The sequence below is a fragment of the Neophocaena asiaeorientalis genome, unplaced genomic scaffold (genome assembly GCF_003031525.2).
Source record: "Neophocaena asiaeorientalis asiaeorientalis breed wild unplaced genomic scaffold, Neophocaena_asiaeorientalis_V1.1 scaffold70, whole genome shotgun sequence".
Taxonomy (NCBI): Eukaryota; Metazoa; Chordata; class Mammalia; order Artiodactyla; family Phocoenidae; genus Neophocaena; species Neophocaena asiaeorientalis.
The window spans coordinates 1,910,415-1,937,898 of NW_020175410.1; the positions used below are offsets into that span (position 1 = coordinate 1,910,415).

General features: G+C 35.2%; 1 protein-coding gene across 1 annotated transcript in view; it reads left to right on the top strand.

The window, feature by feature from the left end:
* The window catches only part of AGMO (alkylglycerol monooxygenase), a 385,566-nt gene that overhangs the window by 175,326 nt on the left and 182,756 nt on the right, over positions 1 to 27,484 (top strand). The window contains exons 8-10 of the mRNA XM_024767092.1: positions 24,769 to 24,835; positions 27,046 to 27,111; positions 27,239 to 27,318. Coding sequence (XP_024622860.1) covers positions 24,769 to 24,835; positions 27,046 to 27,111; positions 27,239 to 27,318 — 213 coding nt within the window. The remainder of the gene's footprint in view (positions 1 to 24,768; positions 24,836 to 27,045; positions 27,112 to 27,238; positions 27,319 to 27,484) is intronic.

Genomic DNA, 27,484 nt, shown 5'->3' on the forward strand with positions numbered 1-27,484 from the left:
AAGAGCATACCTTCTGAAATTGAGGTTTGATTCTTGGAATTTTAAATTATACATTAGCTGTGAGTACATTTCTAAAATTTTTACAGCTGTGTACTTAATTGCATTAATTATTCTAGACAGCATACTACCATTTGTTTACTAATAACAGAACCACTCAGGAAGTAGAGCCAAGAGATTTGTAGCAGTGGCTGCTTCTGGAGAGAGGAGCAAGTGATATAAAGAACTGGAGTGAGGAGAAGACTTAACCTTTTTAAAAGAAAAAATATATATTATCATGCTTTTGCCCTACTTTTTAGAGATTAATACATATTAGATTAAGAAATAACAAATATACATATCAGATGATGCTTGAGCAGAGAAATATAAAAATAATTACTTGGTATTGAAGATTTGAACCATATGATTCGATGACTTTTATAGTGTTAAACTGAAGCTTCTACATGGAACATTATTTTCAGTTACAAACATGAGTGATCTGTTTATGTACTAATATGGACAGATCTCCAAATAAATCAAGTTACGTAACAGGGTATAGTGTATACTAATATTTATATGTTAAAAAAGAAAACAACTCTATGTTTTATATGTTCACATATGCCTAAAATGACTCTAGAAATACACGTGGGTAGCCAACTGTTTTCCCAGGGGAGGGATATTTGGGATGGCTGGCAGGTAGGATTACAATGCAATGTTAACATTAATTTTACCCAGTCTAATGTGGGTTAAGAGCTATCTTTTGGTGGTAATACTTCCCTAATAACTAATGATGTTGAACAGTATTACATGTATTTATTGGACAGTGATACATTTGCTTTAACTAATTGTCTGTTCAAACTCTTATTTTTTATTAAGTTGTTTGCCTAATTGATTTGTTGAAATTCTTTATAGATTCTAGATATAAATCAATGTCAAATATATGTATTTTAAATATGTTCCCTCAGCTTGTAGCATGCCTTTTTATTTTCTTCCTGATGACTTTTCATGAAAAGAAATTTTGAAGATTAATTTATCATTTAAAAATTTTATGGTTACTTTCGTTGTATTTTCTCTAAGAAATATTTGACTATCACAGACTTTCAAATAAATTATCTTAGGATTTCTTTTGGAAGTTTTTGAACTTTAATTTTCTCTTTGGGTCTGTAATATTGGAACAAATTTTTGTGAATGGCATTTGGTAGGGGTCAAAATTCATTATCTCTATGCACACATCCTCTTACTCCAGGACTATTTGTTGTGGAGACTTTCTTTTATCCATTGAGTTATTTGGGTTCTTTGTTGAAAAGAAATTGACCATATATGTGGTTGAATCTAATTTTAGTCTTCTCTTTCATTGATTTATTTGTCTCCTCTTATACAAATCCCTCACTTTATAGATTACTATATCTTTATAGGAAGAATTGTTTGTACAAGTTGTAAACTAAAATTCTCTAGGATGTCTCCCATGTATGATTTTATGGCCTTTTATTTCTTTCTTTCCTGTATTTATGTTATTTATTTACTTTTCTTGCTTTATTGGTTAGAGTTCACAGACTACACTGTTTTGTTAAAAACAAACAAACAAACAAAAAACGTGTCCCCTACACTGGCAGGCGGATTCTTAACCACTGTGCCACAAGGGAAGCCCTTTTTTAAAAAATTATCACCCTTCATTTTTCTTTTTTTAACATCTTTATTGGAGTATAATTGCTTTACCTGTTATGTTAGTTTCTGCTGTATAACAAAGTGAGTCAGCTATATGTTTACATATATCCCCATATCCCCTCCCTCTTGCATCTCCCTCCCACCCTCCCTATCCCACCCACTTCTCGACACCCTCTCCAGCATTTACTGTTTGTAGATCTTTTGATGATGGCCATCTGACCAGTGTGAGGTGATACCTCACTGTAGTTTTGATTTGCATTTCTCTAATGATTAATGATGTTGAGCATTCTTTCATGTGTTTGTTGGCAGTCTGTATATCTTCTTTGGAGAAATGTCTGTTTAGGCCTTCTGCACATTTTTGGATTGGGTTGTTTGTTTTTTTGATATTCAGCTGCATGAGCTGCTTGTATATTTTGGATATTAACCCTTTGTCTGTTGTTTTGTTTACAAATATTTTCTCCCATTCTGAGGGTTGTCTTTTCGTCTTGTTTATGGTTTCCTTGACTGTGCAAAAGCTTTTAAGTTTCATTAGGTCCCATTTGTTTATTTTTGTTTTTATTTCCATTTCTCTAGGAGGCGGGTCTAAAAGATTCTTACGTGATTTATGTCCTAGAGTGTTCTGCCTATTTTTTCCTCTAAGAGTTTTATAGTGCCTGGCCTTACATTTAGGTCTTTAATCTATTTTGAGTTTATTTTTGTATAAGGTGTTAGGGAGTGTTCTAATTTCATTCTTTTACATGTAGCTGTCCAGTTTTCCCAGCACCACTTATTGAAGAGGCTTTCTTTTCTCCATTGTATATTTTTGCCTCCTTTTAAAAGATAAGGTGATCATGTGTGTGTGGGTTTATCTCTGGGCTTTCTATCCTTTTCCGTAGATCTATATTTCTGTTTTTGTGCCAGTACCATACTGTCTTGATTACTGTAGCTTTGTAGTATAGTCTGAAGTCCGGGAGCCTGATTCTTCCAGCTCAGTTTTTCTTTCTCACAATTGCTTTGGTTATTTGGGGTCTTTTGTGTTTCCATAAAAATTGTGAAACTTTTTGTTCTAGTTCTGTGAAAAATGCCATTGGTAGTTTGATTGGGATTGCACTGAATCTGTAGATTGCTTTAGGTAGTATAGTCATTTTCACAATGTTGATTCTTCCAGTCCAAGATCATGGTATATCTCTCCATCTGTTTGTATCATCTGTAATTTCTTTTATCAGTGTCTTATAGTTTTCTGCATACAGGTCTTTTATCTCCTTAGGTAGGTTTATTCCTAGGTATTTTATTCTTTTTTTTCATTGGTAAATGGGAGTGTTTCCTTAATGTCTCTTTCAGATTGTTCATCATTAGTGTATAAGAATGCAAGAGATTTCTGTGCATTACTTTTGTATCCTGCTACTTTACCAAATTCATTGATTAGCTCTAGTAGTTCTCTGGTAGCATCTTTAGGATTCTGTATGCATAGTATCATCTCATCTGCAAACAATGACAGTTTTACTTCTTCTTTTTCGATTTGGATTCCTTTTCTGTTTTTTCTCTGATTGCTGTGGCTAAAACTTCCACAACTATGTTGAATAATAGTGGTGAGAGTGGGCAACCTTGTCTTGTTCCTGATCTTAGAGGAGATAGTTTCAGTTTTTCACCATTGAGAATGATGTTGGCTGTGGTTTGTCACATATGGCCTTTATTATGTTGAGGTAAGTTCCTTCTGTGTCTGCTTTTTGGAGAGTTTTTATCATAAATTGGTGTTGAATTTTGTCGAAAGCTTTTTCTGCATCTACTGAGATTATCATATGGTTTTTATCCTTCAGTTTGTTAATATGGTGTATCACATTGATTGATTTGTGTATATTGAAGAATCCTTGAATTCGTGTGATAAACCCCAGAAGATCATGGTATATGATCCTTTAAATGTTCTGTTGGATTCTGTTTTTTAGTAATTTGTTGAGGATTTCTGCATCGATGTTCATCAGTGATATTGGCCTGTAGTTTTCTTATTTTGTAACATGTTTGTCTGGTTTTGGTATCAGGGTGATGGTGGCCTCGTAGAATCAGTTTGGGCATTTTACTCCCTCTGCTATATTTTGGAAGAGTTTGAGAAGGATAGGTGCTAGCTCTTCTCTAAATGTTTGATAGAATTTGCCTGTGAATCCACCTGGTCCTGGGCTTTTGTTTGGTGGAAGATTTTTAATCACAGTCTCAATTTCAGTGCTTGTGATTGGTCTGTTTATATTTGCTCTTTCTTCCTGGTTCAGTCTCGGAAGGTTGTGCTTTTCTAACAGTTTGTCTATTTCTTCCAGGTTGTCCATTTTACTGACATATAGTTGCTTGTAATAATCTCTCTTGATCCTTTGTATTTCTGCAGTGTCAGTTGTTACTTCTTTTTTTTGATTTCTAATTCTGTTGATTTGAGTCTTCTCCCTTTTTTTCTTGATGAGTCTAGCTGATGGTTTATCAATTTTTTTATCTTCTCAAAGAACTAGATTTTAGTTTTATTGATCGTTGCATTGTTTCCTTCATATCATTTATTTCTGATCTGATCTTTATGATTTCTTTCCTTCTGCTAACTTTGTGGGTCTTTTGTCCATCTTTCTCTAACTGCTTTAGGTGTAAGGTTAGGTTGTTCATCTGAGATTTTTCTTGTTTCTTGAGACAGGATTGTAATAAACTTCGCTCTTAGAACTGGTTTTGCTGCATCCTATAGGTTTTGGGTCGTCATGTTTTCACTGTCATTTGTTTCTAGGTAATTTTTGATTTCCTTTTTGATTTCTTCAGTGATCTCTTGGTTATTTACTACTTGGTTATTTAGTAGCATATTGTTTAGCCTCCATGTGTTTTTTTTAGTTTTTTTTCCTGTCAATCATCAGTGATATCTTGTCTCAAAGGTTGTGGTTGGAAAAGATACTTTATAAGATTTCAATTTTCTTAAATTTACCAGGGCCTGATTTGTGACCCAGGGTATGATTTAGCCTGGAGAATGTTCCATGTGCATTTGAGAAGAAAGTGTATTCTGTTGCTTTTGGATGGAATGTCTTATAAATATCAATTAAGTGCATCTTGATTAATGTATCATTTAAAGCTTGTGTTTCCTCATTTATTTTCAATTTGAATGATCTGTCCATTGGTGAATGTGGGTGTTAAAGTCCCCTACTATTTTTGTGTTACTGTTGATTTCCCCTTTTGTGGCTCTTAGCATTTGCCTTATGTATTGAGGTGCTCCTATGTTGGGTGCATAAATATTTACAATTGTTATATCTTCTTCTTGGATTGATCCCTTGATCATTATGTAGTGTCCTTCTTTGTCTCTTATAATAGCCTTTATTTTAAAGTCTATTTTGTCTGATATGAGAATTGCTATTCCAGCTTTCTTTTGATTTCTATTTGCATGGAATATCTTTTTCCATCCCGTCACTTTCAGTCTGTACATGTCCCTAGATCTGAATTGGGTCTCTTGTAGACAGCATATATACCGGTCTTGTATTTGTATCCATTCAGCCAGTCTGTGTCTTTTGGTTGGAGCATTTAATCCATTCACATTTAAGGTAATTATCAATATGTATGTTCCTATTACCATTTTCTTAACTGCTTTCAGTTTGGTTTTGTAGGTCTTTTCCTTCCCTTGTGTTTCCTGCCTAGAGAAGTTCCTTTAGTATTTGTTGTAAAGCTGGTTTGATGGTGCTGAATTCTCTTGACTTTTACTTGTCTGTAAAAGTTTTAATTTCTCCATCGAATCTGAATGAGATCCTTGCTGGATAGAGTAATCTTGGTTGTAGGTTTTACCCTTTCATCAGTTTAAATATGTCCTGCCACTCCCTTCTGGCTTGCAGAATTGCTTCTGTAAGTCCAGCTGTTGACTTTGTGGTGATTGCCTTGTATGTTTTTTGTTGCCTTTCCCTTGATGCTTTTAGTATTTTTTCTTTGTATTTAATTTTTGAAAGTTTGATTAATATGTGTCTTGGAATGTTTCTCCTTGGGTTTATCCTGTATGGGACTCTCTGTGCTTCCTGGACTTGATTGACTATTTCCTTTCCCATGTTAGGGAAGTTTTCAACTATAATCTCTTCAAATATTTTCTCAGACCCTTTCTTTTTCTCTTCTTCTTCTGGGACCTGTATAATTTGAATGTTGGTGTATTTAATGTTATTCCAGATGTGTCTGAGACTGTCCTCAATTCTTTTCATTCTTTTTTCTTTATTCTGCTCTGCAGTAGTTATTTCCACTATTTTATCTTCCAGGTCACTTATCTGTTCTTCTGCCTCATTTATTCTGCTATTGATTCCTTCTAGAGAATTTTTAATTTCATTTATTGTGGTGTTCATCATTGTCTGTTTGCTCTTTAGCTCTTCTATTTCCTTGTTAAACGTTTCTTGTATTTTCTCCATTCTATTTCCAGGATGTTGGATCATCTTTACTGTCGTTATTCTGAATTCTTTTTCAGGTAGACTGCCTATTTCCTCTTCATTTGTTTGATCAGGTGGGTTTTTACCTTTCTCCTTCATCTGCTGCATATTTCTCTGTCTTTTAATTTTGCTTAACTTATTGTGTTTGGGGTCTCCTTTTCACAGGCTGCAGGTTCCTTGTTCCGTTGTTTTGGTGTCTGTCCCCAGTGGGTGAGGTTGGTTCAGTGGCTTGTGTAAGCTTCCTAGTAGAGGGGACTGGTGCTTGTGTTCTGGTGGGTGGGGCTGGATCTTGTCTTTCTGGTGGGCAGGGCCACGTCCAGTGGTGTGTTTTGGGGTGTTTGTGAACTTAGTATGATTTTTGGCAGCTAATAGGTGGAGTTGTGTTCCTGTCTTGCTAGGTGATTGGCATGGGGCGTCCAGCACTAGAGCTTGCTGGCCGTTGGGTGGACCTGGGTCTTAGTGTTGAGACAGAGATCTCTGGGAGAGCTCTCGCCTATTGATATTATGTAGGGCTGGGAGGTCTCTGGTGGTCCAGTGTCCTGAACTTGGCTCTCCCAAGTTCTGACACAAGGCCAGAGCACCAGGGCCCTGTCAGCCACATGGCTGCTAGTGTTGGAGGATCTCATGCAGAGGCGGGGGGTGGCTGTGGCTCACCACGGGGACAAGGACACTGGCAGCAGAAGTTCTGGGAAATAGTCCTTGGCACGAGCCCTCCTGGAGTCCGCCCTTAGCCCCACCAAAGAGCATGTAGCCTCCTTTTGTTTGTTTGTTAATGAAATGTATAAGGTGTTTACAGAGCCCCTTTAACTTGGTAGAATATGAATTCTCAGTTTTCTCTTGTCAGTACCAGGTAGCAGTTGAAATTCCTGCTCATTACCCTCGTAACTTTTCAGCAAGTTCCTTAATGTCTTGTCCCATGCATGAATAATATAAGAGTCAGCCAAGACTCTTAATTCAAGATTCAAGTTTGAGGGCAGTATGTGAGCTGTTGATGTGGCTCCTCCCCTTGTGGTGCCACAGGATTTCTCCTTTCAATTTGCAGTCACTCTTGCAGTCTCAAAATTTGATCTCTGACTTCTAACCTAGTGGGACCAGCACTTTCTCTTCCAGCTCTACCACCTCCAGCTCCCCTTTTCCTTGCAATCAGGACATGACTTAGTGTGGCCATTCTAGTAGAATCCTACTGTGCAGACTATATCCACCAAGAACAAACATCACTGTTTTGCCATCACTTGCCATCAGTTATCTAGTTGACAAGCTATGAAGAAAACAAATTCTTCTCATCAGCAACACCATAAAATCATGCAACTGCCCCAATCAGATCTTTTCTCTGTGGATATATTCATGATAGACCTGTACAGTAAGGGTCAGTAGAAATTAGCATACAGGAGAACTGCAGAGTGTAATGTGCACAGTTAGAAAGCATGAGAAACATACAGTGGTATTTTGAAGCAATATAGCTAGTGAGACTATAGAAGCCAGAAGTTTGTAGAAGCCAGGACATATAGAGAAGAATAGGAAAAAGTAACGCGATAGCAGCAAAAACAATAGAGTGGTAGCAGCATGAGCAGAGAATTAGGACACCTGAATTCTTGATGATATAACTAATAAAGTATTTTGCTTATTGCCCTTTTGCATCCAACATTATGCTTCTCATGGAAGTTTGGCAGTATTTATCTATTCTTCAAAATCTTATCAGGTCTACTCAAGACCCAGTCATGTGTAAAAATTTAGCTTTCTTTTACCTAGCTATATCTATTTTATTCTATCTTTTTAATAAACCATTGAGAAAGAGTGAAATATGTAATATTTGTGACATAAATTTTAAGTCATAATTTTAGAGAAACATGTTTATCTCAAGTCTCTGTAGCTGTTGTTTTGCCCTTTGTGTAGGTGGGAAATGTGTTGGAATTATTAAGCTAGTCAACAAGTCTTTTTCATTAACAGATTTATATTCATTTTGCATAAAGAAAAGTGACATCTGGGAAGACATTCTTGAATATTTAACATACTATAATTATTTAAAATTAAATATGAGTATTGTAAACACACAATTATTCATCTCAAGTGCTTTTATTGAAACACAGTAAAAGTAAGAAATACCATTTGCATACTGTAAACTGTGTTTTTCCTTTTGGGGTCTTAGAGATTAAATTACCTGAATTTAAATCCTGACTTCATTTATTACAATCACTGTAACTTTGTGTGTGTTTATTTTTAATTAAAGTATAGTTGATTTACAATGTTGTGTTAATTTCTGCTGTACAGCAAAGTGATTCCGTTATACATATATATATTCTTTTTCATATTCTTTTCCATTTTGGTTGATCACAGGATATTGAATATAGTTCCCTGTGCTACACCATAGGACCTTGTTGTTTATTCATCCTATGTATCCAAATGTATCCATTTCTCCATCCTTGCATCTGCTAATCCCAAACTCCCAGTCCATCCCTCCCCCACCCTGCCTCCATCTTGGCAACCACAGATCTGCTCTCTATGCCTGTGAGTCTGTTTCTATTTCATAGGTAAGTTCATTTATGTCATATTTTAGATTCCACATGTAAGTGATATCATATGGTATTTGTCTTTCTCTTTCTGACTTACTTCACTTAGTATGATCATCTCTAGGTCCATCCATGTTGCTGCAAATGACATTATTTCCTTCTTTTTTATGGCTGAGTAGTATTCCATTGTATATATGTACCACATCTTCTTTATCCATTCATCTGTTGATGGACATTTAGGTTGTTTCCATGTTTTGGCTGTTGTGAATCATCACTGCAACTTTGGACTGTTTACCTTCCTATGCCTCAGTTTCCTCATATGTAAAATAAAAACAGTAACACTATGTAGCATTGTTGTGAGGATTATAAAAGAGTTCATGTTACAATCTGTTGATTAGAACAGTTGGCACATAAAAAGTACTAAAAAATGTTTTCAGTGCTATTATTGTTGTTGTTACTATTTCTGCACTCTAGATACCTGTTTTATTGTATGTCACTTACTATTCATTCCTAGCCATCATTATAATTATTTGTGTATATTTTACGACATAATTTTAATATAATACATACTTTAGTATGAATTACTAATAAGAATAAATGCAGTTGGATTTTTTTGTTTTTTAAAACTTATTATTTATTTATTTATTTTTAATTTTTGGCTGTGTTGGGTCTTTGTTGCTGTGCACGGGTTTCTCTAGTTGTGGCAGGCAGGGGCTACTATTCGTTGCGGTGCATAGGCTTCTCATTGTGGTGGCTTCTCTTGTTGTGGAGCATGGGCTCTAGGTGCATGGGCTTCAGTAGTTACAGCATGTGGGCTCAGTAGTTGTGGCATGCGGGCTCTAGGGCCCACAGGCTTAGTAGTTGTGGCACATGGGCTCTAGCACGCAGGCTCAGTAGATGTGGTGCACAGGCTTAGGTGCTCTGCAGCGTGTGGAACCTTCCTGGACCAGGCATTGAACCTGTGTTCCCTGCATTGGCAGGCGGATTCTTAACCACTGCACCGCCAGGGAAGTCCCATGCAGTTGGATTTTAAACTTGAATAATTAATTAACGCACAAATTTACTTTGGGAAAAAAAATTCATTCTTAACCATAAGAGTTTCAGATTGTTATCATGAAGTGCATTGATCAGGTTTTTTAATATCTTTTCTTGTGTGATTTAGAAACTAATCAATATAAAAAATTTGCCAAGTTCTGTATATCTTGTTAAATATTTTAATTATTATATCCCACAGACATGCACTCAGTGGCTAGCCTATTACATTCCTACTCTTGCATGTAATAACAAAAACCAAAATTGGGTTAAAGACTGGAATAATGAGATGCAATATTCTGGAAGAAGGAAAAGTATCTGAGCTTGAAAGATATTTAAAAAAAGAGAAGTTTAGGAGAATAAACAGTTACAGTCATCCCAGGCCAATAATTCTCAGTTACTGATAGTTGTTATTGGCTGAGATATCCCAAGGAAAATACGATTAAATGACATTTCTGTTTGTCTATTTACTTATTTCATTTTGTGTATCATATACTTAGCCAGTACTCAGTTTTTCAGCATTTTATTAAGTTATTAGATTTATTATTTATTTTAAAATTAAATTTACCTTATTTTATTGCATTATAAAAATGTTTGAAAATATTAAATTTTAAGCATCTTAACAAATATTATCTCATTAAATCTTCAAAGCAACTCTATGAAATACGAATACTATTTCCTCCAATTAAATATACTAAGTAACTTATTCTGGGTCATGTGATTGGTAAATGTGAAAGCTGGGCTTTGTATCCAGTAGTCAGGATCCAGATTCCTTGTTCTCATCCACTACACTATACAGCTTCCCTGTAGATGGGTCGTTTCTGATCCTAATGGTATAATAAAATAGCTACCATGTATTAAGCACTGAGTATCTGCCAAGCAAAAATTTTTCATTTAATTCCCATAAAATAATTTGAGTCACTAAAGACCAATTAAACTTTTACAGGTTGTAAAGAATGAATGTAAGTTCAAATAACTTCAGTTAATGGAGCTTTATTTTAAGGGGACAACATATAGAAGTACCTGTAGCAGGAAACCATACCAGAAATTTAACAGACAATTTTAGAAAACTGAAATTTTTATATTCACTAACTCTGTGAGCAAACACCGTCTCTTTTAAAGCTAAGAATATTGAGATTCTACAGTTTATATAAGGTAACATAGCTGGCTCAGAGCTAATTTTTTGCCATTACTCACACATCGTACTTCTTCAAACAAAATTTTTATTTGATTACATCTCAGTATAACCTGGCAGAATGCCACAGGGTTCATAAAGAATCAATATGGTACAGTGAAAAGATCATGGCTATTGGTTACTTGAGACAGAGCTCAGTTGTAATATTACCTATACCAAACTGCTGTGTGAACTTCACACACATCTACTTGTCCCTCTTAAAATTTAATCTATTCTCAGGCTGCTCCTGCTGAACATTATTTGGTGATGTTCCATGGCTTGCTGAGTTAAGTCTAAATTTCTTGCATTTTATGTTTCTCACGCACTGCCTTTCAAATAGATTTCCTGGTATATATCCCATTACTTTCCATTCTGTACAATTCAGTCAAACTAGACCATTTCCATTTCCCAAATACATCTGATATATGATCATTGCAGTGCCTCTCCTTTTTATATTTTCTACATGTTGCTATTCTATACATTTTGCAAGGCCCGACTCCGTTCCCTCTTCTCCATAAAGTGTTTCCTTTATTAAGAGCAAACACATATGTAGCTCAGACCATGTGTCAGTCACTATGCTAAATATTTCACAAGATGTACTTATTTGATTATACAATGTATTTACTAATGCAACCCTGTTGTCCCCATTCAAAATGAAGAAATTGAACTACATAGAGATGAACTTGTTTAATGTTGTTGCAGCTAGTTTGTAGTAGATCTGTGGCTCAAAACCTGGTAAACAATTCTCTCTCCTTTCCTCCTTTGAAATCCTGTATCATTGATTTCACATCTCTTGGTAATGTCCCAGTTTGCCTGGTGCAGCCCCAATGTGTACCTTTTTTTTTTCTGGCATAATTGTTACTAGCACACCCTTTCACTCTCTTAAGGTATTCATTGTACACTTGTGTGTTTTCCTCCTAAACAGCTCTTTCGTCTCTCTTCCCCTTTTTGTTTCTACTGCCTCACCTTAATTTATGCTCTTATCATCTGTTACATAGATGGTTACTACAAAATTCCTTTTTTTTTTCTATTCCTGCAGACTCTTTCCTCTCCTATATATTTGCATACAACTGTGGTGATCATTTTAGAACCCAAGCAGTATCAGGGCACACCCAACATGAAACAAACATCAGCAACAGAAGTTTTTAAATGGCTCTCTGTTGCCTCCAAGATAGAATCAAACACCTTAAATACATACATAGATTTTAGCAGCCTTAGAATATGACCCTGCTTACTCTCCAGTCTCATTCCATTAGTTAGCCGGTCCAGCTAAACCACACTGCTTTTTGCTCCCTAAGCATGCCCAACACATTTTTTCCCTCTGTATTTGCATAGGCTCTCTCTGTGATACCTTTTTTCCAGACATTCCCCACGATGCAACTCAATTACCACTTCCTCTGGAATGTCACTTTTTCATCTCTTAGTTAAAGTTGAGTGCACTTTTCTTGACACTACCCCGTGTCCTATTTCCATATTGGCAGCTAATGATAAAAAGCATGGGCTCTGTTGGGAGGGCATAAATGAGATAACATATCAGTTGTTGCACATAGGAAGCATCCAATTAATAATGGTGAAGTTTAATTCTTATACCACTGTATTGTATTTATTGCTTAACTCTGCTTCTTCCATTATTCTCTGAGTTCCTTGATAGCAGAAAGTGTCCCTCATCTATTATGTGAGCATCTATTTACGTGTATGTGTACATATATTATATAAATATATACAAACTTTAACAAAAACAAACAACAGTATTTAAATAGACAACTGTAACTTGCTGATAATAATTATTAGTGTTAGATATTAGTAAACATATGTGTATACATACTTGTATTTATATCTAGAATATACTTATGCCAGATCTCCCCTAATAGAGTGTAAATTTTTGAGGGTGATGATTACATATCTTTCGGAACTTGGGGGAATGAGTAAGTTCTATTTCAAAATATATGCTTTTGAAAGATACTTATTTTAACAAAAATCAACTTTCATGCTTTTTTTCTATCCAGTGCTTATTCCAATAGTACCTAATATCATAAACCTTTTGTTCTTGAAATAAGTTGAGACATTTCTCAGCACTTGTGCTCTCCTTACTCCCTTACTCTGTTTGACTTCTTCCTGAATTTCCGGTTCCAATTCTCTTTTCTTCTCTCAGTATTGTTCCTTCTTAGAATTTAATTTACTTCACCATTTTTAGGTTGTCTTCAAGTAATTGCATATTTAGTCTATAGCTCTAATACGAATTTTCTTATGGATTTAAGATCTATCTTTTGAATGTTTGAATTAACATATTCATAGGAATATTTGACACCACTCTGAGCCGACATTTCTAAAACATATTCCATTTCAGCTCTTCTCACCTCAAATCAGCCGTTCTTCTTTGTTTCCATTGCTACTTGAAGACAGTGTCAAGATCAAATCCTGGTGTCACCTTCAACTCCTTGATCTCTTTAGTAGCCTATACATGTTCTCTCTAGAAGAAATCTTCTGTTCTACAGTTACCTTTTAAAATAATTCACCCCCACCCTGCTTATTCTTGTATAAATTAGTAGTGCTTTTCCACATGTATTAGATATATAAATCTCTTTGAAGTTCATATGTTCAAAAAATATTTCTCAAGCAGCTACTCCGGGCCAAAGAGCGATTCCAGTTTTCTGACCTGGGTTGGCACCCTTTATTACTAACATTTTGAGGATCACAACCTCCTTCCAGAAACTGTTGGATTCTGGTGACTCTTTGCCAAAGGAAGAAACTTGACAAAATATCAAGAATTTTACTGAGTTTCCTGAAGATTATCAATAAACTGTTTAAAAATTCATAGATCACCATATTCAAATATCTGTTGTGAAAAGATTGGAATTGGAGGCCTTCAGACACAAGACATAAGATCGGAATCTATAACCAGAATTGAAGAGAAAGACATTTCAGGAACAAGGGAGTAGTAAAACATAATGGCATAAGGTTTTATAATCAAAGAGAAGTCTATCCTCTGTTAGAGGTTTGTACATCTTCTTCACTAGTGTGTTCCCAGAATATAAAAGGTACCTACTTAATAGGAGCTCAAGACATGTTTGTTGAATGAATGCGTGTGGACATTTAGGAAAGTTATTTAAACTCTCTGACATTGCTTCCAAATCTGTTAACTGAAAGTAGTCATACCTACCCCATAAGAGTGTTATTAGGATTAATGACATAGCATGTATTAAGTATATAGTCTGGAAAATAATACGCTTTCAACCAATAGCAATTATGAAAAAGCAAAAAAACCAACCAAAACAAAACAAACCCTGCATATTGGAACTGGTACACAGAGACAGAGCTAATAGAAGCAGGTATAACTGTTGCACGTCATCCGCATGCATCAGAATTATTTGTGCTTACTCAAGATATAGAATCATGGTCCCGTTCTGAGAACCACAGAATCTAAATCTCTGGAGAGCAAGAGTAGGAAACTTGAGCAAGCTTCCCAAGAGATTAGACTGAACATTGTTGTGATGAAGTTTGAGCATAACGAATGCAGGAGCTGAAAGTAAACTTCTTGAAGACAAAGACTATGTTTTATACGTCTTTGCTTTCCCATTGTCTTGAACTTGGATGATTATCAGTAAATATCTTTTTCATGAATGAATGAATTCATCATGTTAACCAGATTCTTTATAATATGTGTACATATTGAAGAGAAGCAGAAGGAGAAACAAGAAGAGAGTACCCATGGCAAAGATTTGGATCAGAGAGCATGTGCTGTGGAATGAATTGTGTTCCTCCAAAATTAATATGGTGAAGCCTTAATCCCCAAAGTGATGATATCTGGAGATGGAGCCTTTAGGAGGTAATCAGGTCTTGAAGGTGGAGCCCTCATGATGGGATTAGTATTCATAGAAGAAGAGACAAAGAGGAGAGGATACAGAAAAAAGGTGGCTTTCACAAGATGCTAAATTTGCTGGCACCTTAATCTTGGACTTCTTCCCTTCTATCACTGTGAGAAATAAATGTTTGTTGTTTAAGCCACACAGTCTATTGTATTTAGTTACAGCATCCCAAACTGACTAAGACATGATGTACAGTTAAAAAATAAATAAATAAATCTTTAATAAATTCTGAGGGACAAGGGGAGAAGTTGTCCTTTAGCTTGTCCTTAGAAGGAAAATATGCAAATAGGAACAGGACAAATTAATTTATGACAAACAGATACTTGTAGCTTCCAAACAACTAATTGAGAGATCATGCTATGATATTTGACTTTAAGCAATTGGTATTTACAAATATTTAACAGACTAAAATTTATAATGAGTGACAGGAGATCTGACCTATGAGATTGTAAACATTAAAATGCAGATTTATATCTAATGCTTAGAAACTGCCAGGTACATGGTCAGTAATCACTGACATTTGTTGATTAATGAATGTAAAAGCGACACTGAAATTGGGAGTATGATCATCATGGCAGACACAATGTACTGAGCCTTAGAATGAGCCAAACATTTGGAGTTTGTGTAAGAACTACCTAAACTCTCAGTTTGTCAGTTACCTTCTTTTAACATGGTGTTACTACCACTAATAACAATGTGGTTCCTTTTCTCACTGAGTGACCAAATTGGTAAATATAAAATGATGTTACACAAGAATGAAGTTTTACATAGTTATGCTTATGAATATTTCCCATTTTTCTTAGGTCAATTTAATTGGTGTTGCTTTATAGAAGTCACTTGGAATCCACCTCCCTTTGAAGGAACACATTCAGCAGCTACTTACATTCATTTTTCTAAGGAAAAGTTAAAAGTGTTACTCAAAATGTAAGCTGAGATGAATTCAAATAGAATGCTACCTTGTCCACCTCTTGTCCTCTTGTTTGAGGAATAATACAATCATAAGTGACAAGAGTCAGCCTTCAAGGTAATTTATTACAAACACAGTTCTTTAAAACCCTTGTTTATTGTATAAACATAGCCAAGTCTCATTCTTCTTAAAACCAAGCTTTTAACTCTTTAACCCTGTGGTATGGATTCATCAAAAATTTACTCCCTATGAAGCTCTTTATGATCCCAACAGTCCTGATTCCTCCAGACTGTTTTATTTCCAAACTATAAATATTGTTTTTTCACTCCTTAGTATGGAAATTCAGCTACCTCCATATTACATGCTTACTGAAGTAGAAAACTGCCTAATCAGATAGGAAAACATTTGGCTGTGAATAAATCAGCATTTGTCGAGGATTTCAAAGTGTGAAAGTAGGCAGACAAGCCCAGATCCTAAGAGCTCTGCTTTCTCTTGCTTCCCTGTAGAGAAATCAGAGGCTAATATGGCCTCCACTACCATCTGTCTAAATACTTGAATGTGTTGTCTTGAATTAACACAGCAGATCTAGTGGGGGGTATAATTAAGGTTTTATTTTTACATTTCATCACCAGATGCTCTACAGTATAAATTTATCCATAAGTGTTCAGATTGATTAAGTTTTTAATAAGGAAAACAATGGGTGTTTAAAGATCAACTAATTCAGAACAAGAAGTAAAATTATTTTAATATGTTGACTTGTAGTATTTATGGATTTTATCCTTTTTCTAAAACTATAAGTGAGGAATTGCTATAGATTTTTTTGAGAGAGAAAAAACTATTCATACATAAATATATATATACAAACAATAAAAATCTAACATTGTCATTCATTCTACCTTTAAATTAATAAACTACCTGCTAATAAATTGTAATTTCCATTGGTTTATTCTGTGACCTTTCAAAAGATCTTAACACAGTACTTTCCATAAAATATGCACTCAGTAAATACCTATTGAATAAATGAAACCCACATAGGTTGTTTTAATTTCCATACAGTCAGATGAAGTTTATGAACAAGGGAGAATTCTCTACAGCATTCTCTGGCAACAAGCAATGGGACTGTTTGCAAAGCAGCACTATAGAAAACTAAGCAAAAGCATATATCTCTATTAAGGGTAGTTTTCAGCTTGAGACCTGGAAAAGGAACTCAATTTGCTTCTTGTTAAATAAGTCTTGTGCCAGTTACATATTCAAATTTATTAAGCTCAAATGTCTCTGCTGTGCATTGTAATTGAAAACAAAAAAAAACAAAAAAAGAATGATTTTCTCATCCTTCCCGCAAAATCACAAAATTTTACGAGAAAGATACGTTTTTAGAAAAGCTTTGTTTCTGAAATCGCTTTACCTTTCCATTGAAGAGATGGTTGGACTGTAAATAAGCTTCCTATGTGAAGTACCTGCATATCGCTTTATTTCTTTTTACTTCTAAAACCTAGTAAAGTTCATAGAAATTCAATAAATGTTTGCAGAATGAATGGAATCCCTGACAAGAGACTTCTTGCTCTGATTATTTTGCAAGTAGCTTTTAATAAAAGACTTTGATAAGGACTTATAAATACACGTTTTAATCCTCTGAAACAGATTATTTCCAACCCTAATAGAAAACCCTTACTGGTAGTTTGGTACCTAAAACTGTCATTGATTGGTATTTGAGTTTGTATTTAATATATATAATAAATATATTTAATAGAAATAAATATATGTATATACATTAATCTTTTTGTCCTTCAGGTTTTTTAATCTGTAAATGGGACTAAAATACTGGAAGGCATTATTGAAAGGTCATAGAAATATTTATAATCACTTACTTTTCAAAAAGATATGCATGAGCCTATAGTTAATTGTAAAGATCTTTCCAAATAAAAGATTCTCCAAATTTTTAATATAAAAACACCCATGCATACACATATACATAGATAGGTAGAAAGGCAGATAGATAGATAGATAGTTGAAAGTAAGAAGGAAAAAGTTAAAAAGAGAGGAAGGAAGGAAAAAAGGAAAGAAGGAAGAAAGAAAGAAAATTAGATAAGAAAAAGGCAAGTAATCATAATATAACTGTTAGTCCATTTAATTTTAGTTTGGGTTTGCACTGAATCTTGCCACTAATTTACCTGAAAAGTTTTGCTGTTTTTAGTCTGCACTTCAAGCATATGTTTCTTAGTTAAATATAGCATGACAATGATTTTTATATCAGATGATAAATGTATTGGGAGCTGGCTTAGCATTTCCCTTAAATACTGATGCAGTGAAACCCAGAGGCCTGCAGTGGTATCGGTCCCTCTGGAACATCAATCACGCGTGATGCTGTAAGGAGAAGTCTTGATTACTTAGAGTCAATGTCGTCACTGTAACCTATGCTCATCTGAATGCAGGCATTTTTCTGCTACAGAGATTTCATTTCACTTCACCCTCAACCCAGTCGCCCCTCAGCATTTATCATATTGTTAGCACATTCATTTTTATAATGAGAATTCTGTAAAGCACATGCTTTTTAAGACATATTTTCCCTATTATAATTTTTTCCTCTCAGACAGGATGTGTGAATATTTGTAAGCATCTCTTTTTTGGAAAGAACTTTACAGATAACTATAAGCTCATGCCTTCTTTCTTAAAAGTAAGTTGTTATAAGGATTTCTGTGGCCTTTCAATAATATATTTTAGCATTTTGGTGCCAGTCTGCAGATAGAAAAACTGCAGGGTAGAAATGTAATATGGTATTCACATATTATTCCAAAATTGGGGAAAAAATAGAATTAAAGTTTTTAAAATTAGATTTAGAAAGTCTCTTCCCTATCCTCAATAGTCAAAATGAGGTGAGAGGAGGCAATTTTCTAAGCAATACAGACAAACGAAATACTTTTCTCTTGAATTAATCACTTTTGTTGAAAGGAAATCTTGTCATCCAACTTGACCATCCGGTAATTATTTCTGTATTCTTAACTGAACTATAAAAATCTAACCCATGTTTCCCAATCAGAAGAATCCGTGAAACTAATTAAGAAATGTATAGAATGGACTAAGTTACTTTTATAAGAAATAATTTCAGACAAGACACTAATTTAAAACACTTACTTTGATGCTTGTAGAGTTCAACTGTAAGTGATTTTTCAATTTCAATTGGAAAGACCTATTGAGGTATGTTTTTCATGTAATGTAAGGTAGTGAGAAAACTTCTGAGAACTATATCGTGGAAAGAATTAATTGCAATCGGTTCATAATAGACATTTAAATATTTGATTTACCACGTGTACTTAGTTTATCAATTTCCAAAGCCAAATGATTTCAGGCTGGTAACCTACGTACTATGAAGGTGTCATCACTCTTTTAGACTTGTAAGTTATCCAGCTCACTCAAAGTGTAACTGGAGGGTGGGTGGGGTGCGGGTGTCATGAGAACTCTCAAAGGAACTTTCAAAGGCACTTGATGACATGGAAACTACATTTTCTATTTCTGATTCATTTCATTGAAACTGAAGCCCACACAAACTGGTGCTAAGAGAGCATAAAGGTAATCCAAGAAATTCAGCTGCCGATGATTTTCATAATTCAATTATCTCATCATCTAGCCTCTGTGATTTTCTGTGTGTGTTTTGTTGTTGTTTGTTGTTGTTGTTAGCCCCTTTATTTTAATTATTTGTCTTAATTTTTCACCTCACTAAAACAAAAATTATGTTTGGACTCACTTTCCTGGCTTTAAACTCTAAGGACACGCCAGACTCATGTTTTGCCTGTAGCCTTGGCAGTAACTACCAGGCTCATTCCCTAATGCACCCCTTCCTCCAACTTCCCAATTAGAAGACAGAAATTATACAGAGCCTCCCTCCTGAACTACACAAGACTAGAGCACAGTAAGACATTCACACCCATGACACAGAGTTTCTCCACCTTGGCACTATTGACATTTTGAACCAGATAACTCTTTTTTTTTTTTTTAACATCTTTATCGGAGTATAATTGCTTTACAATGGTGTGTTGGTTTCTGCTTTACAACAAAATGAATCAGTTATATATGTTCCCATATCTCTTCCCTCTTGCGTCTCCCTCCCTCCCACCCTCCCTATCCCACCCCTCCAGGCGGTCACAAAGCACCGAGCTGATCTCGCTGTGCTATGTGGCTGCTTCCCAGATAACTCTTATTTTCGGGGAATGTCTTGTGCCCTGTGGGGTGGTTAGCGGCACTAAAACCTACTACTCAGTAGATACAATAGCACTTTCCCCAGCTGAGACAACCAAAAATATCTCCAGACATTGCCACCAGTCCCCTGGGAGCATAATCACCCCTGTTTAAGAACCACTACTATAAAGGCAGAAGTGTGGAGGGCAGTAAAGTTGACTTATCTACCCAATATAATCTTGCTGAGAAATCACTATGTGCAAACCAATGTTGTATGTGCTGTGAGAAACTTCGAGAAGGGTGAGACCCAGTTTCTGTCTTCACAGAAATGAACACAAATAATTAGGACATAGGACAGACCAACATAAAAAGTAGTGGTATCTTGATATGTACTCAGAGAAAGGAAAACAAAATTCCCTTTAGAAAAATCCAGAAGAGTGCTTGGAAAATTTAACTAGGCCTTGGAGGTAGAGCAGGATTCCAACAGGTCAGGATGGGACATGAAGGTCTTAGAGGCAAAAGTAAGAGCATTGGGATCGGTCTTGAGGAAAAATGTGAACGGCTTTGAATTCCAGATGTTTTGGACTTTATTTAGTTCATTATGAAGATCCTTTTATTTGAGTTCATTTTAGTTTTGATGAGAGGAAATGACATGATGAAATGACATGATGAAACTCATGGTTCCTGTTCTCTTACTTTTAACTCTTCTTCCCTACATCCACCATAAATTGTGGAGAGAGAAATAAGGAGTTTGTGACCACTCCAGCAAATCCAGTCCAGAGCACTTCTGCTGGATAAAGGTTAATCAATAGAATGGATGGAGCCTATAATTATAAAATTGTTACTTTTATTATTTATTTATTTTTAATAAATTATTATTAAACAAGTAAAAGCAGCTTAAGAAACAATCTTTTTGGAAAACAATGATTTCACGAAATAGGCAGAAAAAAATGTTAAAGTTACTGTCTTTGAAGATTGGGTGGGAAATTAGCACCCAAGTTTTAATAATACAGAAACTAAAAACACAATATAAATAAGAAGGGCAAAGGCAACAACCTAAAGCACTCTGTTTAGGACATTGATTCTTAACCTTTGGGGACTTATGTATCCCTTTGAGTATATTGTGAAAATAGTAGTTTTCCCCAAGAAAATACCCATAGTCACATATTCATAAAATTTGGTATGACACTTCAGGGTGTTCTTGGCCTTCTGAAGCCCATAAATGGCCCTTCTAGACATCCATGGCCCTCAGATTATAAAACCCTGATAGAAAACTACAGGCTACAAGACACAGACCGTTGCTTTAGAGACCTAAGAAGCCCCAGAAGTGCCTAAAATACCATGAGCGCAATGTAGAAGCTGAAATTCCTGGGCTCTTTCTAAATAACTGGATTTCATTTTGAAATGTAGTCAAAAAGCACTTAGTTATCATTTCCCGTTAAAGTTCTAAAAATTTAGATTTATTTGATGGGAAAAGTGCTATATCTCATAAAGCAACATGATAGAAAAATAGAAGGATTACTGAGTTGAAACTGAGAAGACTTTAGGGCTTCTTCTAAGATGTTTCAACTTGGATCAGTAATTTAACTTCTCCGAGCTTCAGTTCTATGCTTCTTTGTAATAGAGTATTGCACTATATTATTTTTAAGTCCTCTATATGTTCTGAAATTTTATAATTTAAATTAACTCATCTAAATCTAAAAAAAGCAAGACAAATAACTTCTAAAAATGAGAATAGCTCCAATTATGTTCACAGTAAAATATTTTCGGGAAATGATTCAAAGCTAGATGCGGTTGAATTTCTAAATGACTGAATTTGCAAAAATGGGTGATAAGTCATCACACTCAGCTCTTATTAGTTATTAATTACTTCTCCATGACTTTGAATCAGAAGGGTTTACTACAAGAGAGGTTCTGACTGGGCTGTCTGAATGATGAATCATTTCCCACACCAAGGTGGTCTTCCCCAGCTCCAAGGTACTCATAGGCACTACAAGGAAATTTAACTCTGGTTGCCTGTGTTATACTTGGCATTTTACTAAAAAAAGAAAAAAAAAAAGGAATTTTCAATATTGATATCACCATGCTTTAGCCTGCAGAAGCAAAAGATTTTCTTTGAGGAAAAGTACATGACATTAAAAAAATAATGCCCTCAGCCAAGGCTCCAATCATCTGAATTCACTTACCATTTGTGGGGCTTTAAATCTGGCTGCACACACGCCGGGACCAAGGATTAGAAATGCATCTGGGTAGCAGAAACCAGTTAGTGTAATCTCCTCTACCCCCTTTTGTTGTCTGTTTTTGTAACATATGTTAGCCACCAAAGACACAAACAAGGATAAAATGGTTTTCTCCTTTCCCATCTGGTTCTCTGCCAGAGATACAAAGCCTGAGCAGAGCATCAGATTTCAATGTCCTGACTGCTGAGAAACCCCCTTCTTGTTCTCTATCCGTCACCATTCTTCTTCTCAACAAATATTTTTTCCACCAGTACAAAGCAATGTAGTCCAATAAAATTAAGGGTTATTTCTACTTACTCCCCTCCCAATTTCTGGTCATTGATAGTGCATTTGTGGGATAATATTTTTGCCTCTTATTTCACAGGACTGTGGTCTGATATAAGGGCTATATATTCACCATATTTTGAACTCCTGAAATTAAAAACTACAGAGATTTTTTTCATGTATAAATGAGTTCTGTTGTATGAATCAACGAAAAAGTCTTATGGATCAAAAAAAAAAGTCTGTTGTTTGGATCCCATAATACATTTCTTATGGATAACTTTAAAAATGGCTATAGAACTCTAGATTAGAAAAGAGAGACAAGAAGAGAGAGAGAGAGAGAGAGAGAGAGAGAGAGAGAGAGAGGGAGAGAGAGAGAGAGAGAGAGATAACATATTACATATCCTCTGCATTGCAAACATTTGCATCCTTTGCATGCCTGTACCGTAATGGAAACCGAGAACCCCTTAGAAGCTGGGCAGCAGGGAAGGAGGCAAGGACTGTTTCTTTCAGGTGTGCAGTGAGTCTAATAAGGAGATGCTGGTGACACCTGCCCTATGAAGAGATGCAACATTGTTATGTGGCAGCGCTGCTGCTGCTTCTCCTTCAGGAATGTGCAGGACCCCACAAGCTGAGGACCGTGTGGCTCCTGCGGCTGTGCATGTCTGCAGAGCAATTGCAAATTGGGTGTTTCAGGGTCAGAGGTTGCCAAAAAAGTATTAAACCCTGCTATATAAAGAGTTACAACATAGATATGTGTTTGGGACTATAGGGCTCTATCAATATTAATATTTTCAACTGACTGAGCATTACTGTATATTACTAGAGTAGTAATTTCTTTTATTTAAATTTGTCTTAAAAATTTTAAAACATTCAGAAAAGTAGAGAGAATAATAGAATGAATGTTTCTAGCTCCATAACTTCAATTTAAAAATCATTATGATATCTTGTAATAACCTATAATGGAAAAGCATCTGAAAAATAATAGATAATAGATAGATATGTATGACTGAATCACTTTGCTGTACACCTGAAATGAATACAACATTGTAAATCAACTATATTTCAATAAAAACACTATGATTTTGATTCATTTTCATCAGTTATTCTTTTTTTCTTTTTCCTTTTCATTGCCAAATATGATGAAGCAAAACCTAGATCTCATGTCACGTATACTTTAGTTATACAACTCTTAAAAAACTATTATATTTTCTCATGCAATGACAATGCCATCATAACTCCTAATAAAACAGTATTTTTATCATGTCATACTATGTTTATAATCAGTTTTCTCTCATTGCCTATAAAATGTCTTTTATATTTGGTTTGTTCAAATCAGTATCTAAACAAGATGCCCACAATACATTTGGTTGTATGTATCTTAAATATCTTTTCATCTGAAGCAGTCCCAGCTCCCTGTTTTTTCTCGGACCACTGACTTGTTGCCAAATTCATGTCAGTGTTACGATTTCAGTGACTATTTTTCCCTTAAGTAGCATTTAACATATTACTTTATTCCTTATATATCCTTTAAATGGAAGTTAACTTTAAAGGTGAGTAATTTCTTAAAATATCGATGTATTGATTTTGTCATAAATAGGCTCTAAAAGATCTACTTATACTGTGATTAAAGAAAAGTAAAAGACTGTTATCTGCCATGGTTGATGGAAGAAAGAATAATGTAACTGAGATGAAAAGCGTTCCCACATTCTCCAATATTAACTGTATGACATAATGGATATCTTAAATACGGCCTGCTGTTCTAATTTATGGTAACTACCTGGTTTCTACACTCTTTAGAGTGTGCAGACTCGGGCATACGGGGTTCTTACTGAGAAATGTTGAGAGAGAACATTAGAGAATAATAGACGCGATTTTAAAGGTTCTTTAATTCCAAAAAAAGCCCCTTTACATATTTGACTTTGAATCGTGCCTCAGAAATGGACTGGAAGATGGGGCATCTACAGTAAGAGGACATTTAGGAGTCTATTTGAATAAGCAAGGATCACCGTAATGCAACTGCAATACTAAGTTACTGCATGACTGATTATTGGGTGAAACCAACTCCAGAAAACAAATATAATACTGGGATTCCCTTCGCCTAGTTCTGCTCTGTTAACATAAGTCATCAAAGACATAGCTGATGGATGAAGAACATAAAGTGACATGAAACTTAAAGAAGTATGCCGTGGCAATAGTAGCATCTAAATACAATAACATTTGTAATCCTCAGAACATTATTATGTAGATACTATTATTTCCATTTTAAAGATAAGGAATCTGACTTATAAAGAGCTTAAGTAATTTCCCCAATACCACATAATAATAAATAGAGGATTCAGGGACTGAACTGAGGCAGTCAGTTCACTACTCTTAACCTCACTACTATACTATATTGTCTCTTAGAATATCGTGATGAGCTAATTGTTATCTTTATATGAACACCAGAAGATAGAGAACCTTCTTCGGACTCCGATGCCAGCCATGGAACTAGCAATATTTCTTAACCCATATGGGATTTTAATGTGAGTACTTAAATATTATATATAATTTAATAACTATGTTCCTTTTCTTTTAAACAGGTCATCGATAACCTTGGTCCTTTGGAACTGATTCTTAATACTCCTAGCCATCATAGGGTTCATCATGGTGAGGAAATTCGATCTCTTCTTTCATTCCTTCCTTGTTTCTTGAAAAATGACATTATTATTTTGTATCACTTCAGCACAATTACCCAACCTAGTCACCACACACTGCAAATAGGCATTTGCTGCTTCCTTCGTACCTGGACAAACCTAATCTATAAAGAAAGGACTGGAGGAAAACAAAACAAAACAAAATCCTCTCCATAGCTGACTTTTGAATTTCCTTTTTGCTTAGCTCTCTTCAGATGTAATGGAAAAAGGAGTTAACCGGCTGAGGGGGTACACACTTCATATTGTGAGGAGCTTGTTGAAAGTTACTCCTTGACCCCACGCTGAGGGTCATTCCTGTGTACAGTCAGAGTGTCTTGGTCTTAAAAACTGTTGGTATTTAAGGAAAGCTTAATAAACAACACTTCACTTCCCTGCCTAAATTCTATGAACAAACTCAACATACACTGCTTTTTCCTGACAAAGAAAAAAATTCCATGTGACTAGTGCCTAAGGTTTAAAGACACTAGCTTAAGAAATAACAGAAGTATTTACATTTGCGCACCAAAAGACCTGTAAAGAGTGTGCATGTTGGCATTATTTGTATTAGGTAATAGGAAAAAAAGATATAATTTGCATGTTTGTCAGCAATAGAACAGATACATTGTAGACTATTCACGTAATGGAGAACTATATTGCAATGAAAATGTCCAAACTATTATAACATGTAATGGCATGAATAAATCTCACAAATGCCATTTTGAGAGAAGGAAGCTAGTAAGAAAATATTAAATATTATTGTTCTGTTTTTATAAGTGTCCAGGCATCACAGGCAGTAGTACTGGCACACGTCAGGCCTGCCTTCCCAAGGTGGGCAGGTCCCTTTCTCTGGGGCAGGGAGCAGAGCAGAAGCACAAGCTCCTCCAGGTGGGGAGAGGGTGGGGTCCTGCTGCACATGTGCAGTTTCCCCTTCCAAACTCCACAGTCATACCTCCACCACAGGGAATTATTACTGAGTTGGTGCAGAGGTCAAGAGCATTATGCTCTTGCTGTTCCCTCCATATTAAAGGAAACACAAGGACTGGAGAGAAACATGTCCACATTGAAAAAGAAATAGTTGCTAGTTTCCTGTTTGGCCTTAGAGCACCTTCGCACGCATGTTGCTTTATATCAGGCATTCTCAGCCTCTGCACTATTAACATTTTGGACCAGATAGTTCTTCACTTGGGAATGCGGGGTGAGCGTGCGGGCTGCCCTGTGTATGATAAGATGTTGGTCTCTACGTATTAGATGCTAATAGTATCCCTTCCCAGTTATTGACTCTTAACAGTGTCTCCAGACATTGCCATATATTCCCTGAGGTTCAAAGTGCTCCCTCACCCAACTGGGAGCCACTGTTTAGCCTACGCTACGTGTGGCAATGAATGGTGGATCTGTGTAGCCAGCCCCACTCTACTTTTGTACCAGGGGAGAATTTTCCTTGTACCTTTACGTTCATGTGTACATTTGCATGTATAGAAGATGTGTAAAGAAATGAGGACACGTGGAGACAGTTGAATTTATTGGAGTAGTGGCTTGGTGGATTAATATTCTTTTTCCTTTGATTTACAGTCGTGGATATGATTGTGTTTATTTAATTTTTTTAAGTTAGGAAACTATGTCCAACTATTTAAATTTAAGCTACTATTTAAGTATTTGGGGCATCAAAATATCATGTATGTTTTGAGTCAATGAATATAATCAAAGGTAACTTAATTTTTACTTATGTCTTTTGTGATGAAAAAAATAGGAAAGTCTTACTGTAAGTGGAAAATTTTCTTCCTGGAAAAGAGGCGGTGAAAAGGTGTAAAGATCACATCAAAAAAAATGCATATATTATTGATATTTATCTTATTTCATATTGCCTTTTGTTCTGGACCATTTAATTTTTAATTATTGCTCTTTAATAGTCCTAAAAAAAAGAATTACTTAGAATTATCCCAGATTTTTAAAGACCAGAAAAATTGTGAACGATGCTTTTTTTAAAATTCTGGGATAATTCTAAATATCTATGACTTTAAGGAAGTCTTTGCTCTTTTTAGTAAGATCAATTGGAAAATAAATACTCAGTTTACTAGCAAATAAAGTCTAGTGTTATCAGTGAAAAGATATTTTTAGGAATGTCATTGTTTCAAAAAGTATAACTTCCGTTTTCAAAAAACTTTTAAAAAATATTTTGTCTCATAGGCAGAAATCGTTATTGCATAGACAAAAATTTTGCTGGAACTCTTATTATATGGGATAGAATTTTTGGTAAGTAAAAACTATGAGCATTTAAAAAATTAAATTAGCTCCTTTAAACTATGAGCATTTAAAAAATTAAATTAGCTCCTTCATTCACAGAAAGTCAAAAATCATATCGTTGTTGTTTATCTTCCAGGAACATTTGAGGCAGAAAAGGAAAAAGTTGTATATGGTCTAACACATCCCATTAATTCATTTGAACCTTTCAAGGTGCAGGTAATGTACTTGGTTTTATTTCTTCTGAATTGATTCCATCCTTTTATAAATTTTATATTTGAAAAAAAATCAGCTGTTGAAAGGTGGAAGTACATTACACTAGCCTTAAAAATTACATATTTTAACTGTAAAAGAATTTAGAAGTAACTGGCACTCAAAGCCTTGA